At 43.6% G+C, this 26,413-nt stretch overlaps 1 protein-coding gene across 5 annotated transcripts in view; it reads left to right on the forward strand.

Moving 5' to 3' along the window:
* Positions 1-5,929: 5,929 nt before the first annotated feature.
* Positions 5,930-26,413, forward strand: part of NFATC2 (nuclear factor of activated T cells 2) — a 191,416-nt gene continuing 170,932 nt past the window's right edge. For 2 of the 5 annotated variants that reach the window (XM_026664968.2, XM_026664967.2), the window contains exon 1: positions 24,065-24,573. In XM_026664968.2, the coding sequence (XP_026520753.1) occupies positions 24,441-24,573 (133 nt within the window). In that variant the 5' untranslated portion in view covers positions 24,065-24,440. Of the gene's footprint in view, positions 6,226-8,351; positions 8,390-24,030; positions 24,574-26,413 lie in introns of those variants that run through there. The other 3 variants (XM_087959279.1, XM_087959280.1, XM_087959278.1) reach the window with 3 other exon arrangements.

Consider the following 26,413-nt stretch of genomic DNA (forward strand, 5'->3'; position numbering starts at 1 on the left):
GTTTTGATATTTTGCTAATTGCTTTGGATGAGAATGCTGGTCTTTCTGATCTTTCTGAAAGAAATAAAAAAGGAAGAACTGTTCTCTGAATTCAGAATATTGTGTTTGTAATTACAGTTAATGATGCACATTAACATGGGGCTGAATTATACCTATTGTTTCTAGTATTCCGTGTGACTGATTTATTTCTACAGAGCTTTTCTCCAAAAGCAGAGGTTTCAATTGTGAAGTCTAAAAAGACCTAGGATTAAATTAGTCAGTGTACTTGACCTGGAACTTACATTCAGTTACTCTCCTTCTTTCACATAAATATAATTCAGAAGTGTCGCAAACTAGACCAGAGAAACAGCAACTGACTTTTGTGCTGAAATATGAACATGAGACCAACTGTTTTTGCAAGTAAAATATTTTTACCTGTGTAGAACAATATGAAATACTTCCTTAATACATAGAATCCACTTTGGTTCAGTGAATTTGGACTAGGGTATGGCTGCTGTATCCATTTCACTTGTGCTTAACATCCAAAGCTCTAGAGAATTGAAAAGGCTCTTTCCATTTTGACTGGTGCTAAAGGTAGAACTCTACTGTGGCTTCAGAATAAGTTTGTTTTAATGACCTTCCTAACTCTGTATTTTAATTCAGAATGGGACCAATTGGAAATCATCCCGTAACTGCTGACAGAAAGCTCAATGAACTCACGAAGTTATTTCATTTCTTTAAGGAAAAAGTAGCCCCTGATCATTTCAAAATCAGGAATGCTAGTTTTTTCATTGGCTGATTTTGTGGAATTCCAGTTAATTTATTCAAAGACTAGTAAACTTAAGCCAGTCTCCAATAGTGGTGAAAGTGCAGGCCTAGAAACCAGTAGATTTCTAGTTCTGCTTTAGGTATGAAAGCTGGCTGGGTGACTCTGGGCTAATCACTCTCAACCCAACTCACCTCATAGGTGGGGGAAATAGGAGGAGAAAGGAGTATTTTATCTGTTTACCACCTTCAGCTATTTTTAAAGTCATAAAGATGGGATAAAAATTAAATAAACCCCCCCTATTTCTTCAAATGTGTGTGAATTAGATCTTTTGGCATTGGTATTTGTAGGGAATCAAGATAGCGGTCATCACTTTAACGTGGCGAATGCCCAAATACACTGTGAGAAGGGGTATAGACAAACCAGTGTAGAAGTGTGAAGGCAGATCCACCTCTCATTCCTTCTCTAGTAAAATATCTGATGGATCTTGAAAGCCAAAGCAGAAGAATACCTTTGCCTATAGCAAGTGGAACACTCACAAATCAGAACAATAGCAATAGTACTTAGACTTTTATACTGCTTAGAGCCCTTTCTAAGCAGTTTACAAAGTCAGCATATTGCCCCCGACAATCTAGGTCCACATTTTACTGACCTCGGAAGATTGGAAGGCTGAGTCAATCTTGAGCCTGGTGAGATTCGAACTGCCAAATTGTAGACAGCCGGCAGTCAGCAGAAGTAGCCTGGAGTACTGCATTCTGACCACTGCGCTACCACAGCTCATGCCTTTGGACAATTACTTGGAACAGACACTATAGAGATAAGGGCAGGGTGTGGCACATCTTACATTGGCATTGTTTTGTGCTATGTCAAGGATATGTATCCACTACTTCAGTCTAAAAGTCTACCATGAAAATATATATATTGTAGACTATAAGTACTCTACAATATTCATCGTTTAGGAAGCAACAGCTGTAATGTCAAAAGGAGATGAGGGCAGGTTCAAAAGACAGCTGTTATTTCTCCCTTTGGGAGAGAAGTCTGTCATCCACACCTTGTTCATTGAAGGTGCATGTCCTTCTGTATTTTCCAGTTGAGCACACACGGGCTGCTTGGAGCAGGTTCGGAAGAAATTGTGTTATGTAACATGTGCCCCTAGGCACCAGTATATTTTCTCCTAAGTGTTTCCAAGAGTGACAGGACAGAAGGGGGTGGGGGAATGTGTTTCCCTCTCTTGCTCTCAGTTGCTACTACACAAACCTTACCATAACAAATCCAGGAACAGAAATTCCAGAGATGCAATTCAAAAACGGAGGAGAGGCAAGATGGAAAGGTCTTGTTTTATGCCAGCCAGCTGTATTGTTCAACTGGAGTCCAAGTTCATGAACAGAAGATGACTCAGCCTCTGCTGATTCCCATGGCCACCTCTGACCCTGACAGCAGTTTGTGTATTGAATGGCAGTTTTGAGATGGCCCAGAGCATCCACAGTTAACACTCACCCTGGCGGTAATTCAGATAGAGACTAGCAGTTCCAAGGTATCCCAAAGGCTCAAGTTCAAAGGAGTCCAAAAATCTAGTTTTATTTAACCTAAATCATCTCTTACTCTGACAGCTGACAGCAGTATGTATACCAAATCCTCTCCTTTCCAACTTATCATTGCAACAAGTCTGTAAAACAGCTTAAGGCTGTGTGTGGTCTAAGATCATCAGGAACAGGGTTGTCTCAATAGGACCCTTCCAGTTCTCTCTAATACTCTAAATATTGCACTATCTTCATGTGTATTATAAGTGGTTTCAACCTAAAGCATTCTTCTGCATAATATTATTTAAACACATCAGCTGCAACCCACTTTAATGAATGATTCCTACCCATCCTGAATTTTTCAGATTTAAAATTAATTGTTTGGAGATAGCTCTCATTTCATTCTCATATCAGTTCCCTTATGGTTCACTGAGTCAATTAATCAACATCAAGTAATCTTGGACATAAATTATCAATAAATGTAATGAAAGAACTGTATGCATATTCACACAATTATATTAACACATTAATACAAATTCTCTTAATATGAATGTCCTGCTAAATCTGTTTGGGAGTCTCATTTTGCCAGGGACACAGAAAATTGAGGCTATCTTTGAATTTTAAGTGTTATTCCCAGGTGTGCTCTCAGAAAGCACATGGGACCAGGCTGAATCAGAGTTGGGCAAAAACAACATTTTATTTTCATTTAATGAAATGTACCTATATAAAATGCAGTAAAAACAATTGATAGAACAGGGGTGTCAAACTCAAGGCCCAGGGGCCAGATCCAGCTGTGGGGTGCTTGATCTGGCCCGTGGGGCCACCGTGGAAACAGTGAAGGACCAGCTCGTGATGTCCCTACCAGCTAAAATGGAACTCAGGAGAGCTGTGTGTGGCCCTTATGAACTACATTTTTGCTGGTGGAGGGTTGCAGGAGGCTGTTGCAACTGAAAATGCACCTCGGAAGCCCATTTTTGCTGGCAGAGCACTTGAGTCATCACAGGTGCCCCACCCTTGAGTGACATTGAATTGGCCACGCCCACCCTAGCCACACCCACCATCGTCTCCCCCACCCCTGCCGAGGTCAAACACAACCGTGATGCGGCCCTCAATGAAATTGAGTTTGACAAGCCTGTGATAGAGGCTGTGTAGACTTGGCTGGGAAGGACCTGACTCCAACTCAAACCTACCAAGACTGAGAGGACATGGATATTAGGGCCAACTATACATTTGGATGGGGTAGCACTTCTCAGTTCGAGAGTGGTGTCAACAGTAGGGCTTATCTTGGACTCATAACTCCTGCTTGATGACAGTTGTACCTAAGGGGCATCTGTTACTAAATCAAGAGGCTCTTCTGAAGACTTCCCTTCAGACTGTCATCATATTGTCATGTCATAGCTGAAGTGTAACATAGAGCAAAACTGAGTGAATTAATCATTAGATTTATATCCTGCTTTTACTTTGTACAACCCTACATGGTGCATATAATTGTTGGAATGGGTCATCCGAAACAGAATGCAGTAAGGGTGCAGAAACAATCATGTTTTACTATCCCTTACCCAAGGTAAGCTTTAACAGGGTGATCTTCCTCTGTAGTACTGTGGGTATTTCTTAGCCCTCTTTAGCTTCCTCAACTCTCCATATATCATGGAGACCATTTGGACATGATCTGATCCAAGGCCACGGCTGCTCCTCCATTCCATGTCGCCACCAAGCAGATTTCTCAGGACAACCCCAGGTTCCCTTTGAAACCCAATTGGATCCATTAGTTGCCTGGGGCAAGTCAAGCTCAATAGGTTCAGCCTCCCTGTGGAGGGGAAGGGAGGCTCCCCAGGGTCTTACCAATATCTTCCCCAATTCCAGAGCACCCCACCATTGACAGAAAACAGATCATGCATATAACCAGAGTCCATTATATGCTGGACTCTGGATGATTAAGATAGGGCCATTGTGGCATGAACTCCAAGGCTAAGGGTTGGCAGAACCCATGCTTAGGGTTGGCAAGTTGAAGTTCCCCAGGACCATAAGCCTGGGGAACTCCACTGTTAGGGAGCCGAGGAACTCAGGCAGGGATGTTGCTACACAGCAAGTAAGCTGGTACTATAGCAACAGTCCCAACTGATCCCTCTTAGTGCCTGTTTAATAAATAGAGCCTGGCACCCAGTAATCTGAGGAGTTGTGCCCCTAGATGCCTCCCAGGTATATTGGATGACCTCTTCCCACCTCACCCCCATCTTGGCCTTCTGCTTGTGCCATTGATAGATGTTGGGTGAATATCTGATATGAATGCCATTACATCCCCAAAATTAACATCTCAGCTACTGATAATATTCAGTAGCGAATAGATTTCTCCTTTTCTCCCCTTCTCCTTCAAAATTCTCTGCAGTTTGCATCAGCTGGATCCCAAACCAGTCAGAAATCATCTATGTCTTCATTCATTCCATTTCTCCAGTTCATTCCATTTTAGCCCTATTTAATAGGGCAAAGAGAACAACCAATTTATGCCCTAGAGACTTTGGGAGAGAATCCCATTGAATTCTGAGGGTCTCCTTCTTAGGTAAAGGCACCCAGAATCAGGTCAGGCATCCCTTGGTTTCTTCACATGAATTCAAACCAGGTGGGGAAAAAAAACATCCCTGCCTTATTACCATTCAGATTAGGAATCGGGAAGATCCAGTTTCATCTACTTGCTCATTCGGGAATATTTCCCTGTATAAATTGGTCTCCTTTCTTCCCTCTTCCAAATTCAGACTCTCTTGCAACTTGGTTGCTCTGAGCATAAGATCTGTTGTCAAACCCCCAAAACTTCAACCTTAAACTGTCTACCATGGACCTCACTCCATTCCTAAGCAGTCTGTAAGGGGCATGCATAAGCGCCTACCTGTCCTACTCCCTGTCCTACTGTTCCCATTTATTTGTACTCATTTATTATGTATATAATACATAATATACTTATACCTGTTCATACTTATATGTTTATATGTTATGTTCATACTCATACTTGTTTTCTCATACTTGCTTGACAAACTAACTAATTAACTAACTAACTAAATAAATAAATAAAGACGGGGGGAGTGAGTGAGAGACACAGATAAGAAATCCAGCCATGAAAAGGAACTTTGGCTATATTTCAGCTCTGATTATGTGGTCTTGTGGTGTGTGGGGGTTATTGGTTGTTGTTGTTGTTTTGTTGTTTTGCTGTTGTTCTAAAGATAAGCTCCAGTGGTGAATTAAAGCCATTATTCTGAATCAGTGGGGTATATCTAACTCCCCCCCACCCCGGATTTTTAAAGAAGGAATAACCTCCACCGTCTGTCCGTCCATGTGTCCATCATCTTCTCCAGGATTTTTTTTTTGGGGGGCCTGGCGTCCCTGCTCTCCCCCCATTGGCGCCAGCTCAACAATCGGCTGCTTGTGTCGCTGCCCAGAGAAAGAGGAGAGCGGGAGAAAGGCGGGGGGGGGGGGAGCCACAGGGCCGCCTTTTGGCTCCGCTGCAAGGAGACGTCATGGATTCCGGAGTGTGGAAGTTTGCAGGAAAGCCCTCAGTTCAGGCGATGGAGGCGATCCAAGGGTTTCCATGGCACTGGGCATAAACAGGAGGAAACAGTGAGGGAATCCCGTTATTTTACAGCATTCAAGACTATAAACACTCAGAGCTGGGAAGGAAGTGGCTTTTCCCTCTCGGGTGACCCACCTCTCGCAGCACGCAAAGCCAGCAGCACCCTCCGGGCCGCAGGACCCACGCGCGGCGCGGATCCTTCCCACGCGAGCGAGAGGCGGCGGATGGGCGCGGGACGACCATGGTCTGAATGAAGAAGACCTCCGTCAGCTCGCTCTTTCGCCCGTCCTCGGCGCCTTGTTCCCTCCCCGAGTAGCTTTGATTTTCAAAATCCCAAATGCAGAGAGAAACCGCGTGCCGGCTGGTCCATTACCACCACATCATGAGGTCTGTGGATCAAGGTAGAGTCCTCGCATTTCTTCTTCTTTTTCTCCCCAGTTAATTATGCCGACCCCTCCTTCCGCGCGATCCCGTTGTTGCCCGCTTTCGCTATGCCTGAGTCAATTGGGAACACGGGTGGGGGATCGCTACTCCTCCCTCCCTCCTTCCCTGCTCTTTTGCGCTCTCTGCGCGCGTCTCCGCTTGGAAGAAAGCACGGAAAGCGCAGGAGGGACCCGCGGGACTCCTGCCTGGCCGGAGTTGACAGGCACCCCCCCCCCTCTAAAAGTGGCATCCCCACCGGACGCCTTTCTGAAGTGGTCGTGGAGAGGATTGGGGAATACAAGAAGGGATTCCGGGGAAAGGCGGGAGAGCGGGAATAAACGAAGTATTTTCACGCGTGTAACCAGGTGCCCACGCACGCACGCCCACGCGCCCCGGGGAGACGCCTTTTTAACCGGGGAGAAAGGTTAAAGAGGATCCCTGGCGTGGGTTCGCCCGTTGCTCCCTTCTGTTCGGGATCGTTTCCTTCCTAAATCCCTCCGAAGAGGCGTTTTCCTCCGGGACAAACCCCTTCCCGGAACCGTAGACCTTCGGGTTGGCTTAAAACGAATGCAAAGCCCGGTGGTTTGCACTGAGTTCTCGATTCAAAGAAGTGATTTAAGGCAAGGGGGATCAGTGTAGGAAGAAGAGGCCATTCTCCCGAAATCAACTCCTCTCGAATATACACGTCAGGGCTGAACTCATGATTGGACTCTATTCTGAGAGCGCCCGATTTGAGCCAAGGTTCCTGAGAAATGTTAACTATGATTTATGATCTATGACCAATCACTTTGTTCTTGTATGTGTGTACACTGAGAGCTTATACACCGGAGACAAATTCCTTCTGTGTCCAATCACACTTGGCCAATAAAGAATTCTATTCTATTCTATTCTATTCTATTCTATTCTATTCTATTCTATTCTATTCTATTCTATTCTATTCTATATCTATTCTATTCCATTCTATTCTATATCTATTCAATTCCATTCCATTCCATTCCATTCTATTCTATTCCATTCCATTCCATCCCATCCCATCCCATCCCATCCTAATCTAATTCCATTCCATTCCATTCTATTCTTTCAACGCTAATCTATTCTACGCTGCTGTACTCTACTTTGCTCTACCCTACCCTATCCTACCCTACCCTATCCTGCCCTACCCTACTCTACCCTACCCTACCTATTTTAAATAAACCGCGCAGTTTTAGCGCGCTGCTTCTACCAAATTTATCCGTCCGAGCGCGAAGTTCCTCCGAAGTCCATCCCCCTCCCCTGCACGTTTTCGGGGCTTTATTTCCAAGTATGCCTACAGTAGAGTTCTCCGCCTTTAGGTTGCTTCTCAACCATCCACTCCCCAATATTTTTTAGTTCCTGCCTTGTCGTGCCAGGCATCTTCAGCAGCGAACTCCAATGGCGCTTTGGTAAGAGATTTTCGGAACGGCGGAGGGTCCGTTCTTTTTAATAGGTCAGTCCTTATCACTGATCTATTCCCATTTCCTTTATTGGGATCGCGCGATTGGGGTTTCCAGCAGATCCGATCTGGGGGTGTTAAGGCAGAGCAACATCAAGGACTAGTCGAGGATAGCGGGAAGGGCGGGGTGGGGGGTGGGGTAGGACTGGGAAATCCAGCGGGGATGAGATTGGGGTGAAAATTGGCGCAATTATGCCAAGAGCCAAATTCTGGAGAGAACCCATCCAAAATGTGCTTCAACATTTGGCATCGGACAGAACGCTACCTTTCCTTAAAGGCGAAAGGGGCAGTCAGTGAAAGGTATGAATATATTAAATATGATCTCTGAATATTATATTTCAATATTTATCGTCCGTCCCCCCCCCCCCCAACCAGGACTTTAGTGGAATTCAGCCCTGGAGCACAAATCCTACACGGACCAAGGGGAGAAGCAGGTGGGGCCAAGTAAATATTCTCCCCCACCCCAACCTTTCTCTCCAGGTTTGGTGCCGTGAGCCCCGTTCCTGCGTGTCCCGGTCCTCGAAGTGAAGGAAGGAAGGGTTAAGAAGGGAGAAGGGGAGGTGTTTTCAGTGGAGATCAATGCGGATGGCTCCTCAGTTCAGCCCGGGCCTTCCAGCCGCTGTCGCTTTTCTTGGAATTGGGCGCTCGAGGCTGCGCGTTGAGAGAATTGGGTAACTTCAGGTGCTCTGCATCGTTATGTATGTTTGTGGGGGTGTAGTTAAGAGCCCGGTTTGAGCGGAACCAACAGCAGTTTTCCAATCTGGGGAGATTATAGGGAATTTCGGGGGAGGAAACTGCCTGGAGAGCGATCGGTAGCAAACGGTTTAAAGCTGCCCTTGGCTTCCCAATCACCCCGTGGTTTGCCCAACGTGCCGGAAGGCTAAGATGTGGTTGGCAGGGTTCACTCCAGGCCTTTTAACCAATCGAAGGCCGAACGTCTGAATTGGCACTAGCTAGCATTCATCTTGCATAAGGGAATGGGGATTGGGGGTAACTTGGTGAGAGCTCTTTTGCATGGTTATAGGCGTCGTTCAAAGCCAGATAGTGGGCTGGTTCGAGAATAACAGAGTTGGAAGGGACTTTGGAGGTCTTCTAGTCCAACCCCCCGCTTGGGCAAGAAACCCTACACAATTTCACACAAATGGTTTGTCCAGTCTCTTTTTAAAAAAAAAAAAAAAAGAACTCCCAGCGTTGAAGCATCCTCAACTTCTGGAGGCAAGCCGTTCCAACGATGACCCTCCGGGGCGCCTTCCACCTGAACTGCACCGACTCTCTTCTCTAACAGAGTGACGCCTCCCTCGGCTGTCCCTTTCGGGCCCGGGGCCGGAGCTCATGACTCAGCCTCCTCTGCTGAGAGGCGGTGAGTCCAGCGCGTCCGGGGCAAGAGCTCCGGAGAGGAGAAACGGCGGAGGAGGAGCGCGGAGAGTGCAGTTAAGGTAACGCTCGTTGGGAGTGGCGGGGAAAGGATTGCAGGCGTGCGTTTTTGCTTTGGGTGTGCGAGCGAGCGAGGGAGCGAGCGTGGTTTTTCTGATCGCGTTGAAGCGAAAAGGCCCCCTGGAAGCGTTCCAATCAACCCCCGGCCGGTTGGAAAGTGGCCACTGTCATGCTGGCCACCCCACGCGCGCCCTCCCTCCCTCCCTTGCTGGAGGGGAACCTCTCCCTTTTCGGCAATTGCTTGCCCTCTTTCGAGCTGGCCCCGCGGAGCCAAGAGCTGGCGAGAGATGCTGGCGGGCGATAGGATGGGTGGTTTGGAGGCGCGGAGGTGGTTTGAGAAGGATCTGGTAGGTTGAAATAGGCAAGCTCACCCTCGAGTGGCCGAACTGACCTCAGACTTGTCCGGATTGCGAATTAAGGCATGATCTATCCCGAACGGTGAACTAGCAATAGTCATGGCACTTAGACTTATATAGCGCCCCAAAACACTGCCTGAGTGGTTTACAGCAGGGGTCTCCAACCTTGGCAACTTTAAGACTTATGGACTTCAACTCACAGAATTCCTCAGCCAGCAAAGCTGAAGTCCACAAATCTTACAGTTGGCCAAGGGTGGAGACTGCTGGTTTACAGGATCAGCATACTGTCCCCAACCATCTGGGTCTTCATCTAACCCACCGCTGAAGGATAGAAGGCTGAGTCAAACCTCGAGCCATCAGGATCGAACTCCAGACTGCGGGCAGAGTTAACTATCCCATCGTGCACAGCTCTTCTTTAAACCTGAAGCACGAGTTCCAGGGTGGGAAGACTTGCTTGGCGGAAGGGCAATGGGTTAATGGAAAACAGGATTACATATTAATGAGCAGTACTGATTAGTATTGCTGTAGACTTTTCTCAGGGAAGGGAGGGGGACTGCATTTTGCTCCTTCACATATCCCCCTTCCTCCAATTTTCTTGCACTAATGTTGATTTTCTTGTGCAGGTGAAGGGTTAGTGTAGGGTACTGGTCTGTATATCATTAAATAGGCCCATATCCATTGAATACTACTGTGCAAGATTACCTTGTGAATCATCAAGTACAGAATTGTACTCCTATTTTGTTTTTGTTTTTTAGCCATTGCAACTGTTCTTGTAACTCTCTTACTCTCTGAACCATCAGCAGAGTATACATCAAACCCTGAATTGCTGGTTTTACATAGCATTTTAATTGGAGCAGCAACTTCTAGTATTACAGGGGTTGTAGTACTCCAGATTGCAGAGTGTGGGATGGTACTTGATTATGCTTTGCTCAGCAGCAAAACTGATTGCTGTTGCTAAGCTGAAATGATTGGATTTTCATATCACCGCAAACGAAAATTAGATCAACCATATTACTGGTATTGTTGCTTGCCCAGTACACTAATAGTTAATTAAATCCAGCTGCCACAACACACTGAGCTACAAATCTTTTAGTCTAATGTGTGTGAACTAAGCCTAGAGTTTAGCTTTGTGTTGAAGTTGGCGGGGTTCACACACAATTCTAAATTATTAATTGTAAGTCCCATTGGCTGGATTTGGGCGATTACACAACCAGATTGTTTGTTATGCTCTTTTTTCATAATGGTCTTAGTGAAATGGTTTTGCAATATAGAGGTGATAATAACCCAGGATTAATGGACATGGAGCAGAGGGATAAGGTAATCCTGCTTTTTTGGCCTTAGCTATTTGCATGTGAAAGGATTCCAGGGATATCTGTCGATGTCTAGGCCCACTTTATTTTACATTTCAGAAATGATCCCCATCTCAGAGCAGATAATTTGAAAAGGAAACTACAGCAAAGAATTTTTCAGCTTATTTCAACTGTTGAATAAGCTTCAAAGATTGTTGCTATAGCTGGATAGGGAGGAAAAAATATCACCCTATAATTAATCAGAGCAGCTCTGCTTTCCCCTTCTACCTCATTATGTCAGCATCCCATGAATGGCCCAATTAGCTGTGCATTATTGCTTTCAAGAGCTCGCCAGTAATAAGGCTGGTAAGGTGGAATCTCCCAGCTTGGTTTCTCCTCTAAGGCAGGGGTCTCCAACCTTGGCAACTTTAAGCCTGGTGGACTTCAACTCCCAGGATTCCTCAGCCAGCTGAGAGAGAGTAACTGGTCTGAGGTCACCTAGCTCAGGGGTCCTCAGCTGGCTGGGGAATTCTGAGAGTTGAAGTCCACCAAGCTTAAAGTTGCCAAGGTTGGAAAACCCTCCTCTAAGGTCCCTCCCTTCAGTGAACAAAACAGTCACTACTCATTCTTCTATAGGTGTGAGGGGACCTATGTTGGCAAGTAATGGTGATCTAGTAACTCATCCAGTTCTTCAACTAAAGGTCATAGGTGTTCTGTACAACTTCTGAATAGCAAGATGGGTGGCATATAAATTTAATAAATAGGCTTCTCTGTTAGGAGCAGGTGTGGGGATTCAGCCAGTACGGACCAGTTCGGGTGAACCAGTAGTTCCGGTGATCAGTTGGCCCCACCCACCCGCACCTGTGCTAGTGTCCTATATTTCTGTGTTTTTGCAGCTCAGCTGATTCACAGGGCACAGTGGGTAGCTGTGCCTCAGCTGTTTTACTCGCCGGGGCTGCAATAGAAGGTAAGTTTTAGAGCTGAAGATGGGCAGTTTTCAAATGCAGCGCATGCTCCCCGAACCAGTTGTTACACCAGTTGAATCCCACCACTGGTTAGACACCTAGGTAGGACCGGATAACTAATCTTGAATGAGCACAATCCTTGGAGATGCAAGTGTTATGGTTAGGCGGTCAATACTGGCAGCAAGAGACATGGCTTGTAGCTCCCAGAAATAGCCTGTGAAATTGGTCAAATGTAGGTGTAGGATAGAGTTTCCTCGCAATCTCTGCTACTGGCTGGGGAATTCTGGGAGTTGAAGTCCACATATCTTGGAAGATTGGGAAAGGCGGTGTAGACAAAATGGCACCTCTGCCCCATTTACCGGTGACCAAACTAGTAACGTAGCTGGGGGAAACTATCTGTCCTCTGTGTAGCACAGGACTACAGCTCTATCAAAGTTTGCTAGGCCTAGTTTTTAAATAAGTCTACCACTTTTTCAAGAGTATCCAACCTCTGTTTATGTGGTGCTCATGTTTAAGATCCTTTGTGTGCTGAGAAGCAGGAAAAAATTCATATGTTTGAGATAACGAATCTAGAAACCAAGGTTTGTTTTTTTTAAATACATAATAGGTTATTGGAGTGGGAAGCCATAGTAAATTTAATAAATAATACTACGCTTATGCATTTATTTTACCTCATATGTCACTCACTTCATAAGATTAAGTTGCTCATAGCAGCAATTCATGGTGCATCCTATGACCAAAAAAAACCACAATAAAGCTTATAACAAAATCCAGCAAGAATACAATGCAGGAAATAAGTGGGATAAAAGCTTTAAAAAGTTAACATCTAGGTTAGACACCTGGCATGCCTCTCATGGAAAGTATTTTACAACTGATATGTCACTTCAGGGAGAAGAAAATTCTTCACCAATAATCACCTGTTGTAGCTTATTTATTGAAGGCCCATAGAGAAGATTCTCTAAAGAAGATCTTAAATCTTGGATATTGTGTGGAAGTGAAAAAGTCTAACTACTGGTACCATACATTGTCCATACTCAGCGGTATTCTGGGCTAATAGAAGCTCCCTTGTACATTTCCAGAGAGGCTCCCATGGTATTAATTCAAGTGGCAAGGTAAGAAGCAAGGCTTTTTACAGTATATTCTAATGGGAGAACAGCTGTCCTCTTGGCTTAAGCTTTCAAAAACTGCTTCAAGCATTTTTTTTAATCCCTGGAAGAATGAAGATAGACCAGACGTCTCCAAACTTGTCAACTTTAAGACTTATGGATTTCAGCTCCCAGAATTCTCCAGCCAGCTATGGAGAATTCAATTCTGGGAGTTGAAGTCCTCAAGTTGTCAAATTTGGGGACCCCTGAGATAAACCATTAAACAATGACAAGGAAAAAACCAGTTCCCTTAGAGCAGGTTTTCTTAATCTTAGCAACTTTAAGACTTCAGTGTGTGGACTTCAGTTGAAGCACACATATCTTAAAATTGTGAAGATTGAGAAACTCTGATTTAAAGGCACCTCCACAAGGGTTTTAGTCACAATGAATACATTTTAGGAGCATCTCAAGAGGACTCCCTGTCTAAGCAGAGAAATGGAACTAATAATTCTCATGCAGACTCAGTTTTTGGATAAGCCTTGTCCGTTGTTCGTCTTCATAGCATATGGTTCCCGTGGGTACATCACTGGGTAAGGGAATGGATGGGGTTCAGAGTGGTATTCAGCAGGTTCTGACCAGTTCTGGAGAACCGGTAGCAGAAATTTTGAGTAGTTCAGAGAACCTCTGACTTGCCCTGACCCCATCTGTTCTCTGCATCCCGAGTCCCAGCTGATCGGCTGGATCTTCTTTTGTTGCCCTGCACAGGAGAACGGAGCTGGTAAGCAGGTTAGTGGGGTGGGGAGGGAATGGGATTTTGCAGTAACCTTCCCCAGAAGTGGGGAGGGAATGGAGATTTTACAGTATCCTTCCCCTGCCACACCCACCAAGCCATGCCCACCAAGTCAAGTCAAGCCATGCCCACCAAGCCATGCCCACAGAACCGGTAGTGAAAAAATTTGAATCCCACCACTGGTGGGGTTCCTTCTTGAGACAACATGCAGCTACATACATTGATTGAGGGGTGCAAACCACTCTGGAGAATTGGGGTTGAACATACATTGAGGTTTCATCCAGCTCGCCACATGGCTTGGTTCGGTATCCAAAATGACTATTAATGATAGGCAGGCTCTGAGAACCTGATTACTCTTGGATGGGAGACTATCAGGCATTCCCAGGGTGGTTAGATGGGAAACTGGAAAACACTGTGGAAGCAGGCAGTGGGAAGCCACTTCTGAATTGATGCCAACAAAAACTGTGGATAAGTGTCAAAATATCAGCAGGGGTTATGCCTGCTTGAAAAGAGACTTTATCTTAATTTAGAGGGGTTGGAAATTATAGCAATATCAATCATGGAATGTTGATACGTAAATATTAAGACATTATTATTATAGTTGGGAAGAACTGGCTCTTGACCCAGGCTTCTGGCAATGGAGAACGGGACCCCTCATTTCACTACTCTTGCCAACTTTTATCTTTATCTTCAATCTTTTATTGGTTTTATTGTAATTTCTTTGATTGTTGTAAGCCACCCAGGGTTGTGGAGAGTTGGGCAGCATACAAGTTTAGTAAATTACTATTATTAGTGATTTGCATATATAATTCATGTATTTGAAGAATGCAACATTGCAGGCTAACTCTGCCGATTGCCAGCAGTTTGATCCTGACTGGCTCAAGGTTGACTCAGCCTTCCATCCTTCCGAGGTTGGTAACGTAAGGGTCCAGATTGTTGGGGGCAATATATGCTGACTCTGTAAACCACCTAGGGAGGGCTGTTCAAGCACTGTGAAGGAGTATATAAATCTAAGGGCTATTGCTATATATTATGTTAAATTTAATCAATTAAATTTATTGCAATAATCCAGGGACAATGATTATGGCATTACTTTTTTCATGGCATGGCAATATGGGCAATTGTTTTATTTTATTTTATTTTTCCGGCCAAATATATAACCTTAACCATTATTTTCTAGAAATCAAACTATCCAAACAACCATACTACACTGCCGTGGCCAACATAAAGTGTTCTAATTTGCTGACACTTGATTTGTATGATATGATTGGAGGATGCTCACTTAGTTTATAACAAGCAATAAGATTATTTAGGTCAGATTAGCTAAGAGTTCTTACACTGTAGACTGGGATCTCCAGGGGTTATTGCAGGGGGGTGTTTACACATTTTAAAATCCATAGTGGGCAGTAGTCATTCCAGAATCTTAACACAGAAAGACACATATACAGAGATTACATGTGTATTATTAAAAGTGGTAAATTTACTTCTTGGCTAATCCTAACCCCAGTGAAATTGTTAAATTTGTTCATATTGAGAGTCTCACAAATTTATTTCTCAATTTACTGGGTGACTGCACTGTCAAGCTTAAGACAGTGGGTTATTGACATCCTAGAAGTTGCTCCAGAATTACAAAATATGTGAAAATATTTCCATGAAATCTAGTCAAATTATGAAACTTTACTCCTGATGCTTAAAATCAGGGTATTAAAGATCATAGTACAGGAAGGCATAATTAAGGCAAAAATCTGGTAAGAATCATTTCAGAAAGCAGTTCAGAACATTAGAGAGTGTCTTGTTCTAACTATTCTGAAGTTGTGTCTTTGTTCTTGATAACATTGTTTAAACTCTGGAATGAAGCTATGCCTGATGAAATTGAATAATAGATTGAGTTTCCTTGATTGTGGCCGGGATTAAAAATAAATAAATGGAAGTGACCTTTGAGAGAATAATAAACTCATGCTTAAGATCTGTGTTATTTAGCAAATTAATGTGCAATTCTGCTAGCACCAAAACACTAGACAGATAGAAATGTTTTTCTAATTAATGAACATATTTTACACAGTGAGATTTCACGTAAAATATTATCAGTTAGTACCTAGGGCATTATGCTTGTGTGTGTGTGTGTGTGCATAGTTAGCCTTTATCTTTAAAATGGATTATTCTTGTTAATATATGATAGAGAAAAAAAGCCATGAATATTTCTGATAAAGTAGACTTTGGACCATACAGCATAATACAGCTGTAACCAAGTTTAAAGCTGAATCCAATTAATTGTTTCTTAAATTGCTTGTTTTCAGTGGAAATTAACTCAATACACCCCCCCCCCCACTTTCAGTAGTTTTTAAATTAATAATAGAATCAATTTGTAGTTTTTAATATGCTACCATATAAGACTTGGCTGGTATTTTTTCTGTTCCCAAACAACTAAACAGGTACATGATAAAAAGAAAAAAATGTGCAGGAATAAAACATTACAAAATATGTAATTTATTTAGCATACATGTATGCTCAAGAGAACCTTATCAGATCCCTTTCTGATATATCTAACAACAAATTCTGTACTTATGTTTTAGCAACAATTCCTGTTCAAAAGGTAGTAGATCTTAAGTTGAGCAAACTCTGTTGCTCCACTAAAATAATGTCATCGTTCACCTCTGTGGAGAAAAAAGTCTGGGATAATAATATCTTACAAAGCCTTTTCCAATATTTGGCTTCCTATATACTTTTTATTATGATATGTACATTCCATTGGTTTTCAAGGCTGCCTTCAGCAGTTTTAATGGAACATGGAGATTATGAGCAATTTTTCCATTGGCTTTTCTTACCAAAACCACATTATGCTTCAAACTGGGAGCAATATCTCTGACTCAGACTGACCCCAAAATTAAATATGTTTTTAAGAGATTTGTATTCATATTTTATTTTTACTTTTTATAAAACACATATGTTTGGTGGGAAACTTTTGTTATTTGTAGCAACAACGGTAATGTTAATTAATCTTTGTTCTCCCTGCCCTGTTCCTATAGCCTTCCCTAACATGAAGGCTTCCGGATTTCCCAGAATTCCCTGACCGGTCCCAGAATTCCCAACTAGCACTATTGGAGAACATTGTGAAAGGAAAGAGTATCTAATTATTTTGTTCCAAAGCTAGTTCTGTGGATTTCAGAGTTCCTTGAATACAACATTTCTCACACATTTTCTTGGTGGTATGGATTCAACTTAAAAATGGATCGGAATTAGCAATATTCCTCACATGAAGTTGTTTGGGCAAAAGGCATGTTCAAATGGGCTCATTGTGTGTGCAAACTGATCTGTGTGATCAGCTCAGAGGTGGTATTCAGCAGGTTCTAGCCAGTTCTGGAGAACCAGTTCTGGAGAATTGTAGCGGAAATTTTGAGCAGTTCGGAGAACCAGCAAATACCACTTTCGACTGGTCCTGCCCCCATCTATTCTCTGCCTCTCGAGTCCCAGCTGATCGGCTGGGTCTTCTTTTGTTGCCCTGCACAGGAGAATGGGGCTGGAAAGCAGGTTAGTGGGGTGGGGAGGGAATGGGATTTTGCAGTAACCTTCCCCAGGAGTGGGGAGGGAATGGGATTTTGCAGTAACCTTCTCCAGGAGTGGGGAGGGAATGGGGATTTTGCAGTATCCTTCCCCTGCCACGCCCACCAAGCCATTCTACACCCACCAAGCCACGCCCACAGAACTGGTAGTAAAAAAAAATTTGAATCCCACCACTGGATCAGCTCAAGTGTGAAGGGACACCTACTTACAGCAAAGTGCAAGCAAATATCTTTTCAAGGAGATGTAAGCCTTATTGTGAATCTATTTGGGAGTGGGGGCAGGCTGCAAACCCTTATCTATTCATACATAAACCCTCTTTCATCAGCTTTCCCTGGTAAACAGAATTAGTAGAATCTTGTAAGTCTAAAAGTAGAAATATCCCACTGTCTCCTTTATATCAGGGGTGTCAAACTCATGGCTCGTGGGCTGGATGCATCATGCACTGGCCATTCCCACCCCAGGTTTAGCGAAGGGAGGAAAAATCATGATACATCACATGATGATGCCATGACAACACGTGTTTGACACTCCCACAGGGAGTGTGGATTAGAAAAAGTTACCTTACAAGTAACTCTTAATAAGGGCTCATATGTAGTTACAGATCCAGCAATATATAGCTAGCTGATTTTTAAATCCCGGATGGAATGTTGACTTCAGTTGTATAGCAAAACTGGCTTGCAATTTTCCAGGAAACCACTAGGTGGCAGAAAGCCTTGAGAACTTTCTGCATCTCTTTCCTGCCCTCTAGTGGCTTTCAAGACTTGCAGCTATAATCCTTAAATGATCGGTCATCTCTTAGAAACCATTTGAAGTTTTGATGAATTCTGCCAGAAGGGCACTTGTCAACCTGCTCAGTTTTATGTCTGGTTACAGCATGACTGATGATTTATGGTGGGGGAGGGGGATCGTTGCCAGTTTTCGTTTTCAGCCTGTCAAGGACCATGTGTACAGTTGCCTATAGCGTGCAGTTAATCAGCATGCTGATGGGCTCTGACATTTCCATTCTTGGCCCACCTGCTTATATCCAAATCTTGGCTGCTCTCCTTATCCATTTTTGCTCTCTTTAATTGGTCATTTTCTGCTCCCTATAAGTTGTAGTTTTCCAGAGTTTGGACCTGAAAGGACCTACCCTAGACAGGGAAGGGCTGGGTCATGGAACAGCTTGGTTTTTTTTTTTTTTTCATGTCTTTTCAGTGAGTATTTTTCCTGGTTCATTCCTGGCATATGAGATATTCTTAACTACTTGAAACATCCAGTTTGCCTGGTTTGTATAAAGGCTGTTATTCTCTACTCAAGGAGTAGAGAGACACTTGCATTTGCACACAAGCACTCAACGATAAAGCACTAGAAAAACATTAAAATTAGAAATACTCAATTCATGCTACAGAGCACACCTACAAATTCACAACTATGGGAGTTATTCTAGAGAAAATGAGAAGATTGGCTCAAGATTTCCCAACAGGTTTTGAGCCTAGAGACAGATTTGAACTGTGATCATGGCCTGGTGGTATTTCCCTTGTTACCATGCTGATTCTCGAGGAAATGTTTCTAAGGCTTTAGAGTGAGCGCTGTAATTTTAATCTTTGGTGTGACTTTGCAGACACTAAAAATGGCACCTATTGGTGCAGTATATATCAACTGGAATTATCTCTCAGACTTAAAATAACCTTCTGCTCAGTGCTTTACCCCTGTTTCAGTAACATAACTCTGCATTACAATACTATTTATTGATGTTGGCTGGGGAATTCTGGGAGTTGAAGCCCAAAGCTGAGAAACATTGCCATTAGCAGATCAAAGGTAGGAAGTATAGGCGGGGATATTGACCATGAGAGGGACGCAGTGGCTCAGTGGCTAAGACGCTGAGCTTGTTGATCAGAAAGGTCGGCAGTTCGGCAATTCGAATCCCTAGCGCCGTGTAACGGAGTCCCATTACTTGTCCCAGCTTCTGCCAACCTAGCAGTTTGAAAGCTTGTAAAAATGCAAGTAGAAAAATAGGGACCACTTTGGTGGGAAGGTAACAGCGTTCTGTGCTCCTTCGGTGTTTAGTCATGCCGGCCACATGACCACGGAGACGTCTTTGGACAGCGCTGGCTCTTTGGCTTTGTAACGGAGATTAGCACCACCCCCTAGAGCCAGAAACGACTAGCATGTATGTGCGAGGGGAACCTTTACCTTTACCTTATTGACCGTTAGATAATGGCCACTTATAAAGCAGATTTTGGTGTGACATGCCTGTATTGATGAGTTACCCTATGCATTGTGATGATGTGATGAATTACATTAATTCATTTGTTTCATATAGCTGGCATATTCTATTAATTTTCAGGAGATGAATTACATTAATTCATTTGTAGTCCAAATTGATGATGATGCAAAATGCTGATTTTGCATTTTGGAGAAACTACTTAACAGTGAGGACGGTTATCCAGTGGAACAGCTTTTGCCCTCAGAAATCATGAGTGCTCCACCGCTGGAGGCTTTTAAGAAGAGCCTGGACAGCCATTTGTCTGAATTGGTATAGGGGCCCCTGCTTGACCAAGGGGTTGGACTAGAAGACCTCCAAGGTACCTTCTAACTCTCTTATTCGGTTAAGACATAAAAAATAAGAGGCTGGGAAAGAAAAGTAAACATAAGAAAAGACAGCTAAAGAAGATGGTGATTAAGCCTGTCTGGTTTGCTGCTGAAGCACTGCTCGGCTGGATGACATCCAGATCCCTTCCGTAATGCTTGTTTTGGCAGTGCTGAGGATATGCAACTAGCTAATCTAGAGGGCAGACATCTTAGTCTGGGCTGTTAAAAGTATATGTGTGTGTGTGTGTGTGTGTAAAACAATAAGCCCAGAAGTGCACCATTGGCGTTTTACGTAAGTACTAGAAAGCACCATAAATGTTGGCTTGGCTTGCTGTACTTTGTTCCATGTCATTTTTATGATCCTGATGTTTGAGGAGTCATCTGCAAATGTGATTCAAATTATAGGGCTGGGTTACTGTTCACTGAGGCTTTGGGACCAAACAATGCTTCGAGAAGGGAGAAAAGACACACTTCTATCTATATAAATGTCTTAGGTTTTGAATGTCTTTTTACTTCCAAAGTTATACTAATAGTGTCAGCCCTGAAGCCGACCTGACCAAAGCCATTTTTGACTGCTTCAGTGTTGCCATACTGGAGCTGAGGGATAGGGAGGGAGGGATTTGAGATAGTTAGGATTCTGTAGCCAAAACAAAATATTTTCTCTTGGGAACCAAGGACATTCTCACACCTGGTCAGAGGAAGGTGGAGTGATGTCATCTGGCAGCCAGACTGCACCGTGATTGGACTGTGTGACTGGTTGTTTTGAGAAAGTGGGGAAACTTTTCCTTTTAATTAGGTAAAAATGGCAGAAGTCTTCAGAGTCGGTTTTCAACACATCTGTGTCAATGTGATATGCTTGATATGGATCTATTACTTGGAACCCTGAAAAACAGACTGCCTTGGTCTTGTTTGAGATGGGCCACTGTCTGTCCAAAATATTCTATAATTAGTTCAAATTTGGGTTGCAGGTAGTCCTTGACTTACAACCATTCATTTCATTATCATTCAAAGTTACAACAGCAAAAATGTGACTTCTCACACTGTCAGTCATAGCATCCCCATGGTCATGCAATCAAAATCCAGGTGCTTGTTATCTGGCATGTTTTCACAACAGTTGCAGCTTCCTGGGATTGTGCGATCACCATTTATGATCTTCCCAGGTGGCTTCCAACAAGCAAAGTCGATAAAGGAAGATAGATTCATTTTACCAGTGCAGCAAAGAAGACTTGAAATTGGGTGCAGCTCACTTAATGACTGCATTGCTTAGCAGCCCGGCTTGTACCATAGTTGTAAATTGAGGACTACCTTATAAAGGTAAAGGTTCCCCTTGCACATACATGCTAGTCGTTTCCAGCTCTAGGGGCAGTGCTCATCTCTGTTACAAAACTGAAGAGCCAGCACTGTCCAAAGACGTCTCCGTAGTCATCTGGCCCGAAGGCACACAGAACGCTGGTACCTTCCCATCAAAGTGATCCCTATTTTTCTACTTGCATTTTTACGTGCTTTCGAACTGCTAGGTTAGCAGAAGCTGGGACAAGTAACGGGAGCTCACTCTGTTATGCGGTGCTGGGGATTCAAACTGCTGAACTGCCAACCATTCTGATCGACAAGCTCAGCGTCTTAGTCACTGAGCCACTGCGTCCCTGCATCTTTTTTTGCGGCCAGTTGGAACTGCAGTTCTGTGGTGGCATGTTACAATCTCAACAAGTTTGGAAGTTGCCAGATTGGGAAAGGGGCATGTAGCACATGCATTTGTATGCAAGATCTGGCTTAGTATAATCTGAATTTAGCTTTTGCAAATGAGGTTGATTATCTGAGGACATTGAGGAATATAATATATAACTTGTGTGTCACACAAGGATTTGGGGAATTTTATATATCAGGTGGGATGGAATGGAAATAAAGGTAGGATATTAATTTTATACTAACATCATCTGATTTACAGTTCCTAACTTCCAGTTATAATGCAGTTATTATGGTCCTAAATTGTGATAGCATTTAGCAATAGCACCTAGACTTATATACCGCTTTACTGTACTTTATAACCCTCTCTGCAGTTTACAGAGTCAGCATATTTCCTCCAACAATCTGGGTCTTTATTTTACCCACCTTGGAAGGATGGAAGGCTGAACCAACTGGTGAGATTTGAACTGCTAAACTACTGGCAGCCAGCAGTCAGCAGAAGTAGCCTGCAGTACTGCACTCTAACCACTGCGCCACCACGGCTCACAAGTGATCCTTGTAAAGTGGGTGACCCACAGTGACCCATCCAATTTGATGACCTTTTTTTGTTGTGGTCATTAAGCAAATACCACAGTCATTAAGAAAACATCATCATTAAGAGAATCAATTGTTCACTATGGGATGGTTTTCCTGAAAACTGGAAATAAATGTAAAACTTGGTCACATGTTCAACATTTTGCAACATACTGACAAAACACCTGTGCAACAAGGAAGTCCCCCCCCTTTCTTTCTACCACTTCTGTACCTGTTTTCAGTTACATGCTGTTAACTTTGTATACAAAGTTTATGCAAACTTTACTAGTTTACCTTAGTGAAAGGCAATAGTTAAATGTTCTTATACAGATGTCCTGCACTTGTTTTTCATGTATTTAATAAATACATCAGTAGCTACCTAACTATTGAGAGGCAAAAGGACAATGTCACATCTTAGGTGGCACGCTTGAGAATATACTGTTTTTTAAAATAAGTTTGATCAGGATGAAAAACTGATTAAAATTTCATGTAATCAAATTTTTATGCATTTCAAAGTGTGCATTTTGTATGTTTTCCCACAGGGTACCAGCTTATGGTATATTAAATGACCAATATTTGAATAATTAAAATACACAAAATGCCTTAATGAAATAATAAATTGTACAGGAGGCAGTGATGGCAGTTATGCAGCTCATCATACATTTAAAATTGACATATAATTTTATAAGGCCTGAGAGATATCAAATCAGTAACTGACCTCCCCTTGCTTTTAACAATGTTCCCCTTTTCTTATTATTAGCATCCCAAGCCTTCAGGAACGTAGGAGAGGCGCGCGGTTTGTGTAGCCTCATATCCCTCGCAAAATTCATCCCTACGACCTTGTTTCTCCCCATTTCCCATGCCCCATTCAAGGGAGCGCACGTGTATTTATTTGCCTTCATGTGTGTCTGCATGATTTAAGCATCGGTTTTCCCCAGTCCCAGGAAGAAACGCATCCGGCGAAAGTTTACTTTCTTTTCTCCCTCCGCTTTTTCCCGCGTGGTGAATGTTTGCAGGGAAGTGAAAAGAATCGTGGGATCCCCGCTTTTCTCTCTCCAGGGGAAAACGAGGTTAGGCGTTGGTTAGCAGCATGTCGGGCTGCTGCAAACAACTTTAGGGTTATTATCCCAAAGGTGCTTTTTCAGAAGGCAACTGGACTTCGTTCTTGTTTTTTTGAAGTTATTTCGCTTCTTATCCAAGAAGCTTCTTCGGTTCCTCACGATCCTGCCAGAGCTTTCAAAGTTTCTCGAATGAGAAGCGTAACTGGACTTTCTTGGGTTTTTTCTTCTTTTCTGAAGACATTTCGCTTCTCATCCGAGAAGCTTTTTCAGCTCTGGCAGGATCGTGGGAACCAAAGAAGCTTCTCGGACGAGAAGCGAAACAACTTCAAAACAACAACAAGAAAGTCCAATTGCCTTCTGGTTATCTCAAAGGTGCTTTTTCCAAAGGCAACTGAACTTACTTTTTTTTTCCTTTGAAGACATTTCGCTTCTCATCCGAGAAGCTTCTTCAGCTCTGGCAGGATCGTGGGGAATCGAAGAAGCTTCTCGGATGAGAAGCAAAACAACTGCAAAACAACAAGAAGAAAGTCCAGCTGCCTCCTGAAAAAGCACCTTTGGCACAACCATGACCTGGATGCCTGAGAATCTCCACAGGCCCTTAGGGTTAGCAACCCAGCCTGCGGGCAAAGCGTCACCTGCGGAGACCCCCGCGTCCGCATCCCCACGTTCTCAGGGCCCCGCGTGTGTAAGCGCAAAAAGTCCGCCCGCTCTTGGCCACCTTTTCATCTCTCCGTCTGGTTTCCAACCCTCCCTCCCCTCCACCTCCACCTCCACCTCCACCTCCACCTCCACAGCGCAGCTTCCACTTTCTCCCGCTTTGAAGAGACGAGGCCGGGCAGCGATCAGCGGTGGGAACGCCGCCGCTCCTCCCCTCCCCTCCCGGAGGCAGCGCCGCCTCTTCTCGCCCCAGGTGGCTCCCCGCGAACAGGAAGTTTCCTCGCCGCGCCTCGAACGGGCTTCACGCTCCGGGAGCGAAGCTGCAGCCGTGCAGAGGGGCCAAGGGCGGCGAGAGAGCTGCAGAAGTGGCGAAGCTCTTGCGCGTGCAAACGCCTCTTCTTTGCCACGCGAGGTGGCGGAGGGAGATCCCAGAGTTTGGGGCCAAACGACCTCCCAGGACCTAGGGGATTCCCCCCTCCCCCCCCCCGAGAAGTTTAAAGGGAGCGTGCGTTTCATTTTTTTTTTTTTATTCCCGAGTTGCACGGTTCAGACGAGCGGGCGTTATCAATCATTCTTCTTGCGATTGCTTGCGAAGGGGAGGGCAGAGTTGCCCCTCCCGTGTTTTTCTGCCTCTTTTCCCACCCCCCGCTTCCCCAATTAGAATTGTAAAGAGATCACCCTTAGACGAGATATAGAGATGGCTTCCAGTCCAAACGATTCGGATCCGAACTCCCAGCAAGGGGACGATGATCCGAATCCAAATATCAGTCCTCAAGAAGAGCTGGACTTCTCGATTTTATTTGATTATGACTATTCGCAGCCAGTAGCAGGTTTGTGACTTTGGATTATTATCCTGTTATTAGCAGCGTGCATTTTATTACTCTTATCGACACCTTCGAGCTTAATGGATGCTTTTCAAGAGAACTTAGGAGTGTGTTTGGAATGGATGGGTTGTTTTTTTTCCCTGAAGGATGCATGTTCCCAAGGACCAAGGAATAGTTTACAATGGAGCTGGTGTCATTCGGTGGCCGGGATGGGATCGTATTTCTTTAGCACTTTGGTTGGAAACTATCTGATCAAGAGTTGGGCTGGCTTGGCCTGGCCTGTACAGGAAAAAGTGGTTTTCTGCAATTAACCCTAAAGAGGGCAGCAGGGAAACTTTACTATGTTTGCTGAGGCTAATTAGGATCATCTGCAGTTTAAAAAGTTTACTTTTCTTCCATCAGACTAAGGTGGGGTTGAAAGTCTGCCTATATCTTTCTGTTTATCTCTAGAGGGATGGATAATTAGATTCTCTGCTGATTTTTTTTATAGGCCGGGCAAATCTAAGAAGCAACAGCAGAAAGGGAACTGTCAAGAAAATAAAAATATATATATATAGTGCCAATAGTATCATATCTTAGCACACCAAAGACGCCTCTTTATCATTTCTGGGTCATATAGATAACAGCTTTTTTTCTTTTCACGACTTTCTGTTTTATCTGACAGCATCAAAACTTTCATTGCACTTGGAACTGTTTGTTTGCCCTAATGCAAAGCACAGATTCAGAGGGTAGAGCCAGTAATTCATATTGGACATTGGCTTTGCTAGAATCAGTAGAATCAATAGAATTTTAGCAATCAGAAGCTTGCTAAAATCAGTAGGTTGGGTAACAGAAGACAAGCCTTTGGTAGCCTTGACTGAAAGCCAGAGTGCAACAATTGTAATTTCTTGTCCTGTTTGTAAATTGCTGTAGAATGTCACACTATTTCTACTAGCCTCAAGGCAATGATTGCATTGCTCATGTTTTCAAAAGTGTGTGTCTTTGGATGTGATAAAATATACCTGGGGTTTTGCTTTTTTTTTTTTTTTTTTGATGTCCCGTAAAAATACCGCACTGCTTGTTCATGCATCACATACTCTTGTTATACATTGGGAATATCTAAAAGTCAGGATTCTGGGATGTTTCTTTATTTCATAGTACATAGATATTTGGCAAACACAGCCTCCGAAAACTCCTGGAGGCACGGTTTAATATGTGTCAGAAATTGCAGATGGTGTGGAAAACAATGGCATACTTCCTGATGTGAGTTTGCCTCTTAATTAGTCATCAAAATGGACAGTATGGTTTCCCAGTCATCTTCTGAGTGTGGTCAGTTTTCTTTTGGCAGGATTTTCTGTACCAATGTTAACATAACAAATTCTATAGCAAATTGTTTTGAAGTCTCTACTGCTGTCCAACAGTAACCACATCTACCAAGAAATGAAGCAAGAGTTGGGATGTCTCAGTTAAGAACAAAAACCATCACTCAGATTCAATAATCTTTGATTTCAGAAGAGGGATTCACTTCTTAAGCTCTGCTATTAAGATTTTTTTTTTTAAAAAAAAACTGTTTGCTACTACTGCTAATACTAAATATCTTAGGTCAGGAGTCTGGCAACTTGAAGGCTTATGGACTTCAACTCTCAGAATTGCCCAGCCAGCATGACTAGCTGAGGAATTCTGGGAGTTGAAATCCACAAATCTTAAAGTTGCCAAGGTTGGAGACCCCTGTTTTTAGGTCATCCTGTGACTCACGATTATTGGTCCTGTCTGCCTGTTGTATGCAGCAGTGAAGCTATAAAGAAGCTCCCCCCCCCCACCTCCCCAAATCAGAGATGGAAGAGGCAGATTCATAAAGAAAGGGTGG

The sequence above is a fragment of the Notechis scutatus genome, chromosome 3, assembly GCF_049901735.1.
Source record: "Notechis scutatus isolate UNSWTSFEM ecotype Mainland chromosome 3, rNotScu1.2, whole genome shotgun sequence".
Taxonomy (NCBI): Eukaryota; Metazoa; Chordata; class Lepidosauria; order Squamata; family Elapidae; genus Notechis; species Notechis scutatus.